This window comes from Erythrolamprus reginae, chromosome 8 (assembly GCF_031021105.1).
Source record: "Erythrolamprus reginae isolate rEryReg1 chromosome 8, rEryReg1.hap1, whole genome shotgun sequence".
Lineage (NCBI taxonomy): Eukaryota > Metazoa > Chordata > Lepidosauria > Squamata > Dipsadidae > Erythrolamprus > Erythrolamprus reginae.
The window spans coordinates 23295556-23311938 of NC_091957.1; the positions used below are offsets into that span (position 1 = coordinate 23295556).

A 16383-nucleotide genomic window follows, 5' to 3' on the forward strand; every position below is an offset into this window, starting at 1 on the left:
TTTGATGAGGTTGTTTCTCCCATCCAGAATCTGGTTTTTCTCAACTTTTCCACCCTGAAAAAATTGAATCTCTCTGCAGAGTCCTGATAGGCCAGGAAAACCATCCAATTCATAATAACAATAATGATAATGATGATGATGATAATGATAATAATAATAATAATAATTTTAAAAAATCACACAATCCTAGACGCTTGGGAAGTGTTTGACTTATGATATTGTGATACAAAATCCAGCATATCAGTCTTGGTTGCTGTGTATTACTGTTGTTTGTAAATAATAATAATAATAACAACAACAACAGAGGCACAACTACATGGCTCAGATGCTCCATTGCAACCTGTGCCACAACCACCGCCTACCAGTGGTAAAGAACTGGTGGGATCATAAACTTGAGAAAGTGGTTGAAAACAAACATGCCAAAATAGTTTGGGACTTTCAAATTCAAACTGGCAAAGTTTTGAAACACAATACACCAGACCTCACGATTGTGAGAAAGAAAAAAGTGTGAATCATTGATGTCACCATACCAGGTGACAGCCAAATTGATGAAAAACAATGGGAAAAAAATTAGCCGATATCAGGATCTTAAAATCTAACTACAATGACTCTGGCATAAACCAGTACAGGTGGTCCCAGTGGTAATCGGCACACTGGGTGCTGTGCCAAATGATCTCAGCCGGCATTTGAAAACCATAAATATTGACAAAATCACAAAGTCAGTTGCAAATTGTGAGGATACAAGCAACAGGTAACAGTCATATTGTCCTAAGTGGGAGGAAATGGGTGATAGGAATGATGAGAAAAAACTAGTAGTAATAGTAGTGCAGCCTTAGTAAATAGTTTTGACAGTGGTGAGGGAATGAGTTTTTTTAGCACAGTGATGGTGTTCGGGGGGAAACTGTTCTTGTGCCTAGTTGTCTTGGTATGCAGGGCTCTGTAGTGATGTTTTGAGGGTAGGAGTTGAAACAGTTTGTGTCCAGGATATGAGGGGTCAGTAAATATTTTCACGGCCCTCTTTTTGACTCCTGCAGTATACAGGTCCTCAAATGAAAGGCAGGTTGGCAGTAATTATTTTTTCTGCAGTTCTGATTCTCCTCTGAAATGTGTGTTGGTCTTGTTGGGTTGCAGAACCAAACCAACAACAACAATAATAGCAGTAACAATGATAATAATGATGATGATGATGATGATGATGATGATGATAAAAATAGTAGCAGTAGTAGTAGTAGTAGTAGTAATAATCTGATTTTCAGAGCCAGCCAGAATCCTCCCTAATAGATGAAGCAGGAAACTTTATGAGACTAGCCTATTAATTGTCTTTTTTTTGGAAATCCCTCGCTCTGTTGGCAAAGATCCAAGTTTGCACTTTGGCCCTTTGTAAATAGCAAACTTGAAAGGGCACAATCCCTCCAATTGTGTCACACTGTTCCTTGGCCTTCTAAGATTGCGTCTTATTTTTCTCTGCTCAGTTAGCAATGGTTACACACACACACACACACACACACACACACACACAAACTTCAACCAACTCCTGATGATTGAATTTCTCCCTTCCTTTAGAAACACAATGTCCTAAAAAAAATGAGTTGTGTCTCTGCTGGGTTTTGTCCCAGCTTCCTTGGCTGCTACGTACAAAAGATTTGTTAAGGTCATCTGTTCCCAGTGTGGCCTGCAAATTGGCTTGAGCAATTGTGTTTTGTAATTGCGTAAGGGGGCAATGGGGGGGGATAGAAAAAATGCAGGGTTTGCCGACCATTTGCCGAAGGAGAACTTCTAATCGAGGAATTAGATCTTTCAATCAAGCAAGATCAACTTGGAATGAATCTTGTTCCAAGCGATTGACTTTAGCAGCAGCAATTGTGGCTTCAGCTGGAGGTGAATTTAAGGGCTGGACGTTCTGAAGCCCGTTTTTCCTTTCTCCACGCTTAGTGAACAGTGCATTGTCTGAGCCAATTTACTCTATGCAGAATCTTGGTGACAAGGGTAGTATTAATTAAATATACATACCAGGTGTTTCCACGAAAATAAGACCCTGTCTTATATTTTTTTGAATCCTGAAATAAGTGCTTGGTCTTATTGCCATGCACTTAAAAGCCTGATTGGGCTTATTATTTTGATTTTATTTGATTTCTATGCCACCTTCTACGCAGACTCAGGGCGGCTCACAACAGAGATAAATACAAAAACATATAAGAAATCTAACTTAAAATATACTCTAAAACCCTATTATTATTATTATTATTATTATTATTATTATTATTATTATTATTATACTATTATTATTGGGGAAGTCTTATTTTATTTATTTATTGTATTTATATGCCACTCATTCCAAAAGGACTCTGAGCGGCTAACAATCAGAATAAATACAACAACAATAAAAACAGTTAATATCTAATAATAAAATCAATAATAATAATATAAAAAAATACATACTTGCAATCAGCCTAATTCCAGGCCTGCCGGAAAAGCCAGGTCTTAACGGCTTTCCAGAAGACCGGTAGGGTGGAGATAATGCGGATCTCTGGAGGCAGTTGGTTCCAAAGGGTCGGAGCCGCCACAGAGAAGGCTCTTTCCTGAGGTCCCGCCAACTGACATTTTGGGGAAAACAGGGTATTAATATCCTTTCAGCTCCTCAGATTTACAAATATTTGCAGTGTTGTGTTTGTTGTGCTGTGTTTATTTGTTTGTTTGTTTGTTTATTGAATCTATATGCCGTCCCTTTCCGATATATAAAATATACTACATTACATTCTGAAATGTAACTTGGCTCACTGGCATGATCTCTCTCCCCCCCTCCCCCTTTCTGTGATTCTGAACTTCTGTCTACCCTTTGGGGATAACTCGCTAGAGGGCAAGGAGCATTGGTTATGCGGAAAGGGTCATTTTCTATTTTTCTTGGACTTTGTCTTTTTGTAAAAGCTTTGCTGGAATTAACGTCGTGCAAACTTTGTATAATTCGGGCTCCTTTGTGGTGCGGTTATTTTCTTTCTTAGAAAGCTGATGGCACGATGGAAATTAAATACTCTTTGCTATCAGCCAGCAGCTTCTCTCTTTAGAAAGGTATCTAAGTGATGAAACACATGGGATTTTCCAGCGATTCAGAGCAAAATGTTTTCCGGTTGATTTAAATCAGGGCTGAGTTTCTCCTGGTTTGGACCAGTTCGCCCGAACTGGTAGCGACCTGCTGATGATGTCACCGCCTTGGTTTGCTCAGTGCCGGTTCGTGAGCACTACCATCTTTATTTTGATTTTTTTAAAAAATATTTTATTTATTTGTTTATTCCTCTGAGCGTGAATAGAAGCCAAGTTTTTGGCATTGTACATGCAGTCAGCATCTATTTTTCAGCTGTAAATTTTTTTAATTAAAAAAAAATTAATTTTTTTAAAAATTAAATTCTTTTTCTCCCATTATAAGCTGAGTTTTTTTCTCAGTATAAGCTGAGTTCCTGGAACTGTGCATGTAGTCAGCATCTTGTTTTTGGCTTTTTAAAATAAAAAAAATTGGCATTGCGCGTGCACGCATGTTTCACATCCATGCACCCACGCGGCCCAGGAGGAAGCAGAACGGGCAGTGAGGCAAGTTAGAACCCACCCTTGACTTAAAAGGCAGAATTGTCAGGAAGGGTGCCCTGCGCTGACTCCAGACTTGTGGTCCCTGCGTGGTTGTGATTTTGAAGAAAGTTGCGCTCCACCGTTTCTGTGGGAGAACATTTATTTGGAACAAAGAGATCAAAGAGAGAGATTCAACCTAGAAATAAGGAGGAATTCTCCGGCAGTGGGAACAATCAAACCCATGGAACAGAAGTTGCCTTCGGAAGTTTGTGGGAGCTTCACCACCGGAGGCTTTCAAAAAGAGACGGATTTCTGCCATCCCTCACAAATGGTGTAGGGGCGTGATGGCAAATCTATGGCACGCTGGCATGCACAGCTCTCTCTGCAAGCACATGAGCCGTTGCCCAGCTCAGCTCCACCAACTGTGAGCAGTTCCCCCCAGAATTTTAACCCCAGCGTCTCCAAATAGGCCCTTTGCATGCCATTTCTGAAAAGCTGAAAGGACAAAAAATCTTGGTTTCCAATTTGTAGCCAATCGACTAGATTCCAAGAAATGAGGGAGTGTGATGTGTTAACGTGTGGATTTGATCCAGAGGGGCGAGATAATTCCATTTCTCCCCGCTCCCAAACCTCCTTCTAACGCCTGGGATCATGAATGAGAGAGTGCGGGTATGGTTTTTAGGGGTATAATATATTTTATACTGTTTTTGTATTTATCGCTCTTGTCTGTTATATTATTGGTATTTATTTTCGTGACTGTAAGCCGGCTAGAGTCCTATTGGAGTTGGGCGGCAGATAAATCCAAATAAAATAAAATAAAATAGAATAAAATAAAATTTATGGCACCGCCTCTTCCCTCATACCTTGCTGCGGCCAGTAAGGGCCCACAGAGTCAGCCTTCTCCAAGTCCCGTCCGCCAAACAATGTCAACTGGCGGGACCTCAGGGAAGAGCCTTCTCTGTGGTGGCTCCGACCCTTTGCCTCTAGAGATCCACATTATCTCCATCCTACCGGTCTTCTGGAAAGCCATTAAGACCTGTCATTTCCGGCAGGCCTGGAATTAGGATGATTGTAAGTATGTATGTTTTTTATATTATTGTTATTATTGATTTTATTATTAGATTTTAACTGTTTTTATTGTTGTATTTATTCCGATTGTTACCCACTCCAAGTCCGTTTGGAGTGAGCGGCATATAAATACAATCAATCAATCAATAAAATAAAATATAAAAATAAATAAATAAAAATAAATAAAATATAAAATAATATGTAATATAAAATAAATATAATAATATGATAAGATGATAAGATGATATGATAATATGATAATATAATATGATATGATAATATAATATGATATGATAATATAATAAAATATAACAAAAATAAAATGTAATACAATAATAAAATAAATAAAGCTCTATTATCCTCATTTGGCGAGGAGGAGCATCCCAACTTTTGCAAAAATAAAAAAAGCTGCAGGGCCTCAGCCAAAGGTCTGGGAAAAAATGCCTTCCCCGTGCTGCAGCATCTCAAATTCCTAGGAGGACGCAGGCAGGGGGGAACGAGTGCGAAAAGTGGTCAATGCAGCAGGATAAATCGCTCTGGAGCCCAAGAGGAGGAAAAACAAAATCACGACGTGCGATGAGCTGTCCCTCGGGGCCTGGGACGGCACTTTTGCCTGCCTGCGAAGTCTGGCCATCTGGCATCTGATCTCTGCTCAAGCAGGCAGCTATTAATGGCGCAGTGCGTGGTTGCACGTGCTCAGAAGGGCAAGGGGTCTGTAAGGGGAAGACTGAAAGGTTGAAGGAGGGCAGGAGAGTCACGTGTTCCGCACATAAGAACATAGAATCCTAGAGCACCTCAGAGATCTTCTAGCCCAGTGATGGCTAACCATTTTCTTGTCGTGTGCCAAAAGCACACAAACGTGCACACGACAGCACATGTGTGTGCCAGCACCCATAATTGAAATGTGCCCCCTGTGCATGTGCACATAATCCCCCACACCTCCAATCATGCTCCTCCCATGCTTCCCCGCCCCCACATGCATGCATATATGCACGACCTTCCCGCCCCCCATTTTGGGCCTAGGAGACCTCCCTGCAGCCTCCTTGAACCAAACCCAGGACGGAGGGATGCACCATACCCTCACGTCCCGTTTTGGGGCTAGCAGGCCTCTCTGCAGCCTCCTGGGACTAAAAACAGGCCATGGGGAAGCATCACACACATCATGCCCCATTTTGGGACTAGCAGGCCTCTCTGCAGCCTCCTGGGACCAAAAACAGGCTAGGGATGCCCCACACACACCCATAATCCATTTTGGGCCTAGCAGGACTCCGTGCAGCCTTCTGGGACCAATAACAGGCTGTGGGGAGGCACCATACACACCATGCCCCATTTTGGGCCTAGCAGGCCTCCATTTAGCCTCCTGGAACCAAAAAGAGGCTGGAAGGATGCTCCATAACCCCATGCACCGTTTTCGGCCTAGCAAGCCTCCCTGCAGCTTCCTGGGACCAAAATCAGGCTGTGGAAGAGGGCATCACACATCCTCATGCCCCATTTTGGGCCTAGAAAGCCTCCGTTTAGCCTCCTGGAACCAAAAATGGACCAGGGTGCCTACTTTGGGCCTAGTTATGCCTTCCTGCAGCCTCCTGGGACCAAAAACGGGTTGTGGAGAGGCACCACATACACCATGCCCCATTTTGGGCCCAGCAGGCCTCTGTGAAGCCTTCTGGGACCAAAAATGTATAAGTTGACCCCTCCCTCTTCTTTAGGCAGCCCCTCAAATATCAGAACACTGCTGCTCAAGTGAGTGGCGAAGCAGGGGTCTATGGTCGGTGTTGAGGGGCATTGTAGTCCTGGCCAAAGTGGCAGGGCACCTGCACCGGCCTCAGGCAGAACTGATAACCTTAAGCCCACTTTAGATTTTCGCACATGGTTTGCTGATATTTCCGACTCGGCTAAAAGAAGCCAGCAACTGAATTTGCAATGGCATGCAAGGCAGGGCTGCGCCAATGAAAATATTTGCCCTCAGAGTACTATGCCAGAGAGCGCCTGGTTTAACCTTTAGCATTATTTTTTTAGGAAGGCCACTGCGAGGCGGCTCGTGGGTTCTTTTTCCCAACAGCGCCAAATTATTTATTTATTTTTAAAAATTACTTGCCGTATTTTTCGGACAATAATATGCACCGGTGTATAAGACACACCAAGATTTCAAAGAGATAAGTTTTTTTAAAAAAGGTTTTGTCCTCCCTGACCCCCAGGAGTGCTCTGCAAGTCTCCCAAACCCTCTGCCCACCCCATTTTTTGAAAAAATAGGCCCATGTATCACAGCAACCAATCACGTCCCTCAGAGTTGGCCTTCTCCAGGCAATGTCGTCTGGTGGGACCTAGGGGAAGAGCCTTCTCTGTGGTGGCTCCAGAAAAACTCCCTCCAGAGATTCGTACCACCCCCATTCTCCTGGCTTTCCACAAGGCTTTGAAAACTTACCTTGGTGCCGCTGAATGTTAACATCTAGCATGGTCTTTAATATGATTGCGGTGTGAGTGAGTAGGTGTGTATGTTTTCTAAATTTGGGGGTTTATATTGTTTAAATATTGGACTTTTTGCATTGGTTTTTGTATTTTTATATGTTGTAAGCCACCCTGAGTCCTTGGAGAAGAGCGGCATATATGTCAGATAGATAGATAGATAGATAGATAGATAGATAGATAGATAGATAGATAGATAGATAGATAGATAGATAGATAGATAGATAGATAGATAGATGAAAACATTTCTCTGAAATAGGAGATATCACACTAATGTTATCTGCTATTGCATTCAAGAGAGCACAAAATTCTTCTTTAAGGAAATCATACTCAAACAGACAGTGTTGCATGTGGGGGTCATGTTTCTAGTCCTCAACCTTGCAAAAAAAAAGGCAAACCTCCAGAAAACCCCCCAAAATACCCCTTGCATCTAGCCATCATGTTTCTAGTCCTCAGTATGGCAAAAAAGGTATTAACCAATGTTCAGCTTTTATTTGTTTTGATTGTAAAACGGGACAAATGTCACACAGATGTCTCAGCTGTCAGAACAAGGCCAAAATAAATAAATAAAAGAAAGATGAGAAAAGGGGGGAAAGGCCTTTGGCACCTTCAGTTGTAATGTAAAGAAATGGTAATGACTATAGGGCAAACCTATAAAAATATACCGTACTCAATAAAGAAACTCAAGTGGCAAAAAGCTCTTTAAAAAAAAAAATGCTGGGTACCTAAGTGTAGCACCACCAATGGACAAAATCCTTTGTGTGAATGCCATCTTTAACCCAGCTGCAAAAAATATCCAAGTTTCCTTATTAGGACAACAATGTTTACAAAAAGCGAATATCTCAACATTGAAAGATATCAGGAGTGGAAAGGAAGGGAGGGAGGGAGGAAGGGGAGAGAGAGAGAATAAAAGGAAGGAAAGAAAGAAAGAAAGAAAGAAAGAAAGGGATAGTTTTCTTTCCACCCCAGCCCTGGAGAAATTGACATTTTTTTTGAAGCTGTTCATCTGCCTGCCCTGAAGTTTCAATCTACTAGAGTAGAGCAGGAAGGGACCATTTGAGGTCTGGTAGTCCAACCCCCTGTTCAGGCAAGAGACCCTCTACCATTTCAGACAGATGGGGTTTTGCAGTTATTTATTTTATTTATGAAATTTATTTGCCCACTCAGGAGTAGTGTATGTTGCAGCAGTTTGTTCGTTTACCTACTTACGTACTGATTGATTTATTGATCAAATGTATTGGCTGCTCATCTCGTATCCAATGACTCCCCAGGCTGTTTACTACATCAAATCATTAAATGCAATTAAAAACATGAAAATCAGCTGCCGATGGTTTCCAGACACAATTCAAAGTGTTGGTAATGACCTATAAAGCCCTACATGGCATTGGGCCGGATTACTTGTAGGACTGCCTCCTGCCGTATGAGTCCCAGCGACCGGTTAGGTCCCACAGAGTTGGCCTTCTCCAGGTTCCGTCAACTAGATAATGTCGCTTGGCAGGGTCTAGGGGAAGAGCCTTCTCTGTGGCAGCCCCGGCCCTCTGGAATCAGCTCCCCCCCAGGGATTCGTACTTCCCCTAACCTCCTTGTCTTAAGAAAGACTCATTTATGCCGCCAGGCTTGGGGCAATTAGATCTCAGTCCCCTGGCCAATGAATGTTTGTATCATTGTTTTTAGCGTAACTGGAGATTTTAGATAATTTTTTTAGTTTTAATCAATTGGATTTAAGTATTCTGTTGTTTTTATATGTTGTAAGCAGAGAGGCAGCATATAAATCCAATTAAATTGAGTCTGTCATCTGCACCTCTATAAGTGTCTGGTTTGGTTCTGCAACCCAAGAAGACCTACACAGACTTTAGACGAGAATCAGAACTATAGAAAAAACAATTGTTGCCAATCTGCCTTCCATTGAGGACCTGTATATTGCAGGAGTCAAAAAGAAGGCTGTGAAAATATTTATTGATCCCTCGCATCCTGGACATAAACTGTTTCAATTCCTACCCTCAAAACGTCACTATAGAGCACTGCACATTAAGACAACTAGACACAAGGACAGTTTTTCCCCAAATGCCATCACTCTGCTAAACAAATAATTCCCTCAACACTGTCAGACTTTTTACTAAGTCTGCACTTCTATTTCTACTCGTTTTTTCCTCATCATTCCTATCACCCATTTCCTCCCATTTAGGACCATGACTGTAACTTGTTGCTTGTATCCTAAGATTTTTATTAATATTGATTGTTTCTTCATTGCTTATTTGACCCCTATGACAAGCATTAAGTGTTGTACCACATGATTCTTGACAAATCTATATTTTCTTTTATGTACACTGAGAGCATATGCACCAAGACAAATTCCTTGTGTGTCCAATCACACTTGGCCAATAAAGAATTCTATTCTATTCTAAATCAATCAATCAATCAAATCACCAGTCGCAGAAATGCAGCCAATAAACAGATGTATTGACAGATAAAACAGGAAAGGTTAGCCGCAGATAAAATTTCTTGAGGGGTTAGATACGTGGGCTTTTTATTGATTTCATGAATCCCTCCATAAAAAGTTGAAAAACTTCTGCCATTAGCCAGGTCTGATCTAGCCTAACGCTCTCTTTTTTTTCCACATCCAAGCTTTCAGGATACTGTGCACCACATAAAGTGAGCCCGACTAGTAGCTTAGCCTCCTTAATTAGAATTTACAGTAGGTTTGATTTTTTTAAAAATTAATAGAAAGTCATGTTAGTGTTTCTTCTCTTTGTCTCTTTTCTTCCCTAACGTTGGAATATATATACGTATATATATTTATTTATTTCCCCCTTTCCTTTTTCGGTACTTTGAATGTTCCAGATGCGGAGGGACAGTGGGAGCCATCTTCACCTGTCCTTTGGAAGTGATCAAGACAAGGTTGCAGTCCTCAAGGTTGGCCTTCCGGGCTGTCTATTACCCGCAGGTTCATCTGGGTACACTCAGCGGCGAAGGCGTGGTCCGTCCTACCACTCTGCCCCCTGGCGTCCTCCAGGTGCTCAAGTGAGTGTCTTAAAAATGGGGGGTCTTTGCATACAGTATTTGTGTTGTGTTATTTTTACATTGTAGCCAAGTGTCATTTCTTCAGTGTTGTCACATGAAAAGATATGCTTAAATATTTACAAAATGTGAGATGGGGTAAAATCACTTCTGTAACATAATGTATACCTAAAGATTTTTATATTATTTGTTAGCCTTGGCCACTTTAAAATCTGTGGACTTCAACTCCCAGAATTCCCCAGCCAGCCATGCAGAATTCTGGGAGTTGAGGTCCACAGGTCTTAAAAGTGGCCAAAAAAATACTACTCTTAGAAAAAATTCTTAGAAAAATCCTAAACGTTTTGCACCCGACCTTTAAACGTTGTGGAAGATCCCCAAAATCATTTTTTCTTCCCAATGGCTTCTATCGCAATTTACCATAGGCAAGTTGAATATTAATCTTTTTTTGAATGTGGCCAAAAGTAACACAACATGAAAACATTCCCAGGCATCAACATCAATAAAAGATTTCCTGAGAGAAGACAACATTATTATTTTTAAAAAATAAATACAAAAATCAAACGTGTTCTGTTTTTGTGTTTGCGTTTCATCAATGAGGGGCAGCATTGTTTGCACGCATGTTTCAAAATCCACAAAATGATTTCGCTTTTAGGGACTTAGCTTTTTTTCCCACCCCACTCACCTCCCAATAGTTTTTTTTTTTTAATTGCTATATAAATGTAATTTAATTTATTAGATTTGTGAGCTGCTGAACACCTTTCGGACTCTGAGAGGCGAAGAGAAAGAGCAATAGTTTCAATATCTATATCAGTGATGCTGAACCTGTTTTGGCTAGCGTGCATGCGCCTGCCCATACCCATGCCCTCCCCCTGAGCATGCACACAACCTCTGCACTGCTGCGCCGTGCATGCCCACAGGCCTCACTGAAGCCTCCAAACTCCTGAAGCCTGGGGATGGTGAAAAACGACCCAACAGGCCAACCGGAAGTTTTGAAATGAACTTCCGGTTGACCCGTTGGGCCATTTTGTGCCGTCCCCAGGCTTCAGTTTTCCTGAAGCTTGGGGAGAGCAAAAATGGCAGAAAAGAAGGCCGAAAATCAGCTGTCCAGCACACACATAAACACTGGAACTGACATAGGGAAACGGCTCGCATGCCCTCAGATATGGCTTCGCGTGCCACCTGTGGCACGGGTGCCAGAGGTTCGCCATCACTGATCTATATAAATAATGCATTGCCTGGTTACAGTCAATTTAAGCATTGATGCCATCATAATAGTACTAATGTTCGTTAGTATTGGTCATCTAATAACAGTTGTTTTCTCGACATACTATTCATGCTTCCTAAATTATTAATACGAATTCATATTATGTTAATTCATGTTATAATAAACATCTTGTAATAAGCCCTCCTAGTAAAATTAATCCTTCTCTTACAATTTTAAATGTTCTAACTTTTGTTTCTATTAGTTAACCATTGATAAAAACAAATCCCATGTTTCAATGTATTCCATATCTTCCTTCTCTTCAAGTTCAAGTGTTAATTTATCCATTTCTTCACGTTGTAGTATTTATTATTGCTGTTGTTGCTGTGATTGTTATTATCTCTTTTATTCATTAAACATGAAACTCAGTCAACTGAACATTTAAAAAGTGTCACAAATACCACTGACTGATGCTAATAGTTGATACTGGTTGTTTATTGTTTTTTTATTATTATTATTATTATTATTGTTCTTGTTCTTGTTATTAATAATAATTTTTGTTTTGTTGTTATTATTATTATTATATTCAAAAAACCCAGTAATACACAGTAAATGAGATTGATATGCTGGATTTTGTATCACAATATCACAAGTCAGTACTTCCCAAGCGTCTAGGACTATGTGATGTATTTTCGTATGATGCACGCAGATCCTAATACAGTAGCCTTTTGCAACTGACAGATCATGATTTTTGTTGTTGTTGTTGTTGTTGTTGTTGTTATTATTATTATTATTATTATTATTATTTTCTGTAGGAAGTTTCACACCTTTCCAAAGATGTGCAAATACAATTCTTGTTTAGACTTTAGATACATAGTTCTTTGATTATATTTTTCTGATATAATAATACCCAACAGAAATATTTCTGGTTTTTAAATCTAGGAACTCAGGGAGGTTTTTTTTACGAAGTGCTGGTCGATGATGCTCATAATTTTGATGGCGGCAGATCATCCTCGGTCTCTTCTCAGTGCAATTTAACGAAAGAGGGGGAATGTTCTCGGAAAAGGCATAGATCAGAGGTCTTCAAACTTGGCAACTTTAAGACTTGCGGACTTCAACTCCCAGAATTCTCCAGCCAGCATAGTTGCCAAGTTTGGGGACCCTTGGCATAGATCCATGCCAGATCCATGCCAGGGAGGAAATAAAAAGCTTGCTTAGCGTTTTAAAAATACACCCCCAACACACACACCTTGGCAGCGATGTCTGCTGAGTCCGCATGTATTATGTAAGCGCTAGAGAGAGAGAGGGAGGATGCGAGGATCTGGCCTTGGATAAATCTGAATAAAAGCAATGTTGTAGGGTTGGGGTTTTTTTGCAAATGCCACAGTTGCCAGTTTCACATAATAAAGAGGCCAAGCCGTGCTCTTCCTTGGCAGCCTGCTTTAAAAAAAAAAAAAAAAAACCTCTCCGTTCCCACAGAAAATGGGAATGAACGTCTCCTCCAAAGTTGGCTGTGAACTTGTAAAAAAGACAATGCAGGATTTGTGTTTCCTACAATCTAGCTCCAAAACCCACAATTATTCCAGCAGGGGAGCCGCTGGATAGAGTGTCTTGGAAATGCAGGTTAAAATACAGATTGTTAAGCGGTCAGATTTGGGGGGAGGGGGGTGACATGCACATCGCGGCCTACTGCCTTTGCTTAAATATGGTGTGGAATCGGTCGGTATTTGCCAAGCTGTGAATAAAAATAAAATAAAGACAAAAAGGAAAGAGAATTCAACCAGGAAAAAACTCAGCAGTCTGTTGTAGTCCAGATAAAATTACTACCTTGTAGGTTTCTAATTACAGTACTTATTTCAGTCCTTTTTTTAAAAAAATTGCTTACGTTTCTCCTTCGCTCTCTCTCTCCCCCCCCTCCCCCCCCCCCTCCTCCTCCTCCTGTCTCCTCTTCCTCCTCCTCCTTCCTTCTCCTCTTCCTTCTTCTCCTCTTCCTCCTTCTCCCCTCCCCCTCTTCTTCCTTTTCCTTCTCCTTTCTCCTCTTCTTCCTTCTCCTTCCTCCTCCTCCCTCCTCCTTCTTCTTTTCCTCTTCCTCCTCCTTTTTTATTTTTACAGGTCCATTTTGGAAAAGGAGGGCCCAAAGTCACTTTTCCGTGGGCTGGGGCCCAATCTGGTTGGAGTCGCACCATCCAGGTAGAAATTTGAGGGCAGTTTTATTCATTCATTCAAGGTTGACTCAGCCTTCCATCTTTCTGACGTGGGCAAAATGAGGACCTAGTTTGTTGGGGGCGATAGGTAGATTCTGTAAACCACTTAGAGAGGGCTGTCAAAGCACTATGAAGCGGTATATAAGTCTAAATGCTATTGCTATTCATTCATTCATTGTTGACTCAGCCTTCCATCCTTCCAAGGTGGGTAAAATGAGGACCCAGATTGTTAGGGGCAATATGCTGATGTAAACCGCTTAGAGAGGGCTGTAAAATGGACCAGGAAGCGGTATATAAGTCTAAATGCTATTGCTATTCATTTATTCATTCATTCAGTCAGTCAGTCAGTCATTTAGATTTGTATGCCACCCGATTCCCAAAGGATTCAGGGTGGCTTACAACGATAAAACAGTGTAAAAACAAATTACAGTATTAATAATAATACAAAACCCTTACATCTCTCCATACAGTCATACCATCACACATCCCAATCAAAACATATTTAGGGCAGGATTAAAGATATCAATTCTCATGGCCCCCAGGCCTGCCAGCAAAGCCAGGTTTTCAAGGCTTTCTAGAAAGCCAGTAGGGTGGGGGCGGTATGGACATCAGGGGGTAATTGGTTCCAGAGAGCTGGGGCCACCACAGAGAAGGCCCTCCCTCCATGGGCCCACTGACCGACACTGCTTAGTCAACGGGACGTGGAGAAGGCCGACCCTGTGGGCTCTAATCGATCGCTGGGAGGTATGCAACAGGGGATGGTCCAGTATATAGTCTGGTCTTAAGCCATGTAGGGTTTTATAGGTTATAACCAACACCTATTGTATGCCCCCCCAAGAGGTTTCATTTGTGGGTGTGGGATGGGGGGGGCACAAAGCAAATTCTAGTCTTGAGGAGATTTCTGGAGAATTGTGAGGATCGCTACGAGGTTTTAAGGTGGTCATTTCTTCTAGAAATACAAAAATATATCGTGAAATGTTATTTGCCCTGTCTTAGAAAGATTGGCAAGTGGGGAAAAACCAATTTATTTGGTTTGACTACCCATCACCGAACTGGTCAAAAGTGCTGGTTTGATTCCACCCTTAATTCTGCCCTCGACTTAAAAACCATTTCAGTGACCGAAAGTTAAGAAGGGCACTGAAAAAGAGGCATTTATAACTGTTTTTCACACTTGCAAGATCCCAACAGTCAATTGATGAAAATTCAGCCGCTTGGCAACCGGCTCATATTTTTGACGGTCGCACCATCCCAGGGTCATGTGATCCCCTTTTTGCCACCTTTGGACAAGCAAAATGTCCCCCGGGGCAAGCCGGATTCGCTTAACAACCGCGTCACAAACTTTTTAACAAGTGCAGTGGTTTGCTTAACACCAGCAAGAAAGCTCATCAAACTTTTATCTCCTTTTCATGGCCCCGTAATCCCTTGCGGGGTGGAGTCTGGGCAACTGAATGGAACTAGCCGAGTGTTTTTACTGGCCCATTGCCCTTCCCTGTCACCACTGCGGAGCTTTATTCACAGATATATTCTCAACATGCCCAGAGAGAGAAATATCTGCCTCTACCTAGGATCGAACTCACAGCCTCCCGATTGTGAGGCGAGAGCGCCACCTCTAGGCCACCGCACCACCACTCACCAAAGAAGTCTTTCCTAGTAGCGGAAATTTCAATTGTGGTTGTGATCTACTTACAACCACAATTGAAATTTCTGCTACTAAGAAAGACTTACTAGGTTGTAAGGTTGTTAATATATGAGCAGAGTAATCCTTGTTTATCAAGGTTGTGCACATGCAGAAACATTGAGATTGAGATTAGTTGTAAATAACTACTCAGCCACACACAGATATACTAACTTGAATTAAAGTTTACTTTGAGAAATAACATCTTCAGATAGTCTAAAGTTATACAAACAAAAATTCAGAATAACAATCCAAATATTATTAAATACGAAGTCTTTCGCACCAGTGGTCTTTGTTGTAATCAGTAAATCAAGCCTAAACACATTTTAGCTGTAATACATAACTACAATACAGAGCATGCAGAGAATTGCAGAGCAATCCTAACAATGAGTAGCCAGACAAAGAGAAACAGAGACGGTGTTTCAGAGAAATAAGCTATAAACTCTAGCTCCCTCTTGTGACAGCCTGCAACACCTGCAGCCAATATATTGCCAACCCAACAGTTATGGACAGAGTCCTAAAGTCCTTGACTTACAATGGGGCACGTAGTGACCATTCAAAGTTACAACGGCACTGAAAAAAATGTGACTTACGACTGTTAAGTCAATTATGATGACTTTTACGGCAAAAATCAAAATTCAGACCCTTGGAGAGTGACTCATATGTATGACAGTTGCAAGGTCACATGATCCCCTTTTCACGACAGTGGGAAGCCGGATTCGCTTAACAACAGTGTTATACTAAGTTAACAACTTCAGGGATTTGCTTAACAATTGTGGCTAAAAATGGGGCCAAATTCGTCTTTAACAAATGTCTCGCTTAACAATGGAAATTTTGGGCATAAGCCGGGGACTCGACCTGTGTTTTGTTTGGACTCTTTCGCAGAGCTGTTTATTTTGCATGTTATTCCCGAGCGAAGGAGAAATTCAACCACATCTTCGTACCCAACAGCAACCTGGTCCACATTTCTTCAGCTGCTTCCGCAGGTGAGTTATCATGTCCCAGGTACCGTGTCTTTTTCTTCGCTTCCTTCTTGTCCAATTGTACCGAGTGAGACGCCCCTTAAAGGATTAAAAATGATACTTTATATCATTGATCATAATATATTTTATATATTATTATTTTTTATTTTTTTAAAATATACTTTATTTACATATATAATAAAAAGGAAAAAGGAGATAAGGGAAGGTAAGGCG

General features: G+C 41.3%; 1 protein-coding gene across 1 annotated transcript in view; it reads left to right on the forward strand.

Moving 5' to 3' along the window:
* SLC25A33 (solute carrier family 25 member 33) overlaps nucleotides 1–16383 on the forward strand; it is a 30963-nt gene that overhangs the window by 2516 nt on the left and 12064 nt on the right. Inside the window, exons 2-4 of the mRNA XM_070759239.1 lie at nucleotides 9931–10110; nucleotides 13421–13498; nucleotides 16073–16173. Coding sequence (XP_070615340.1) covers nucleotides 9931–10110; nucleotides 13421–13498; nucleotides 16073–16173 — 359 coding nt within the window. The remainder of the gene's footprint in view (nucleotides 1–9930; nucleotides 10111–13420; nucleotides 13499–16072; nucleotides 16174–16383) is intronic.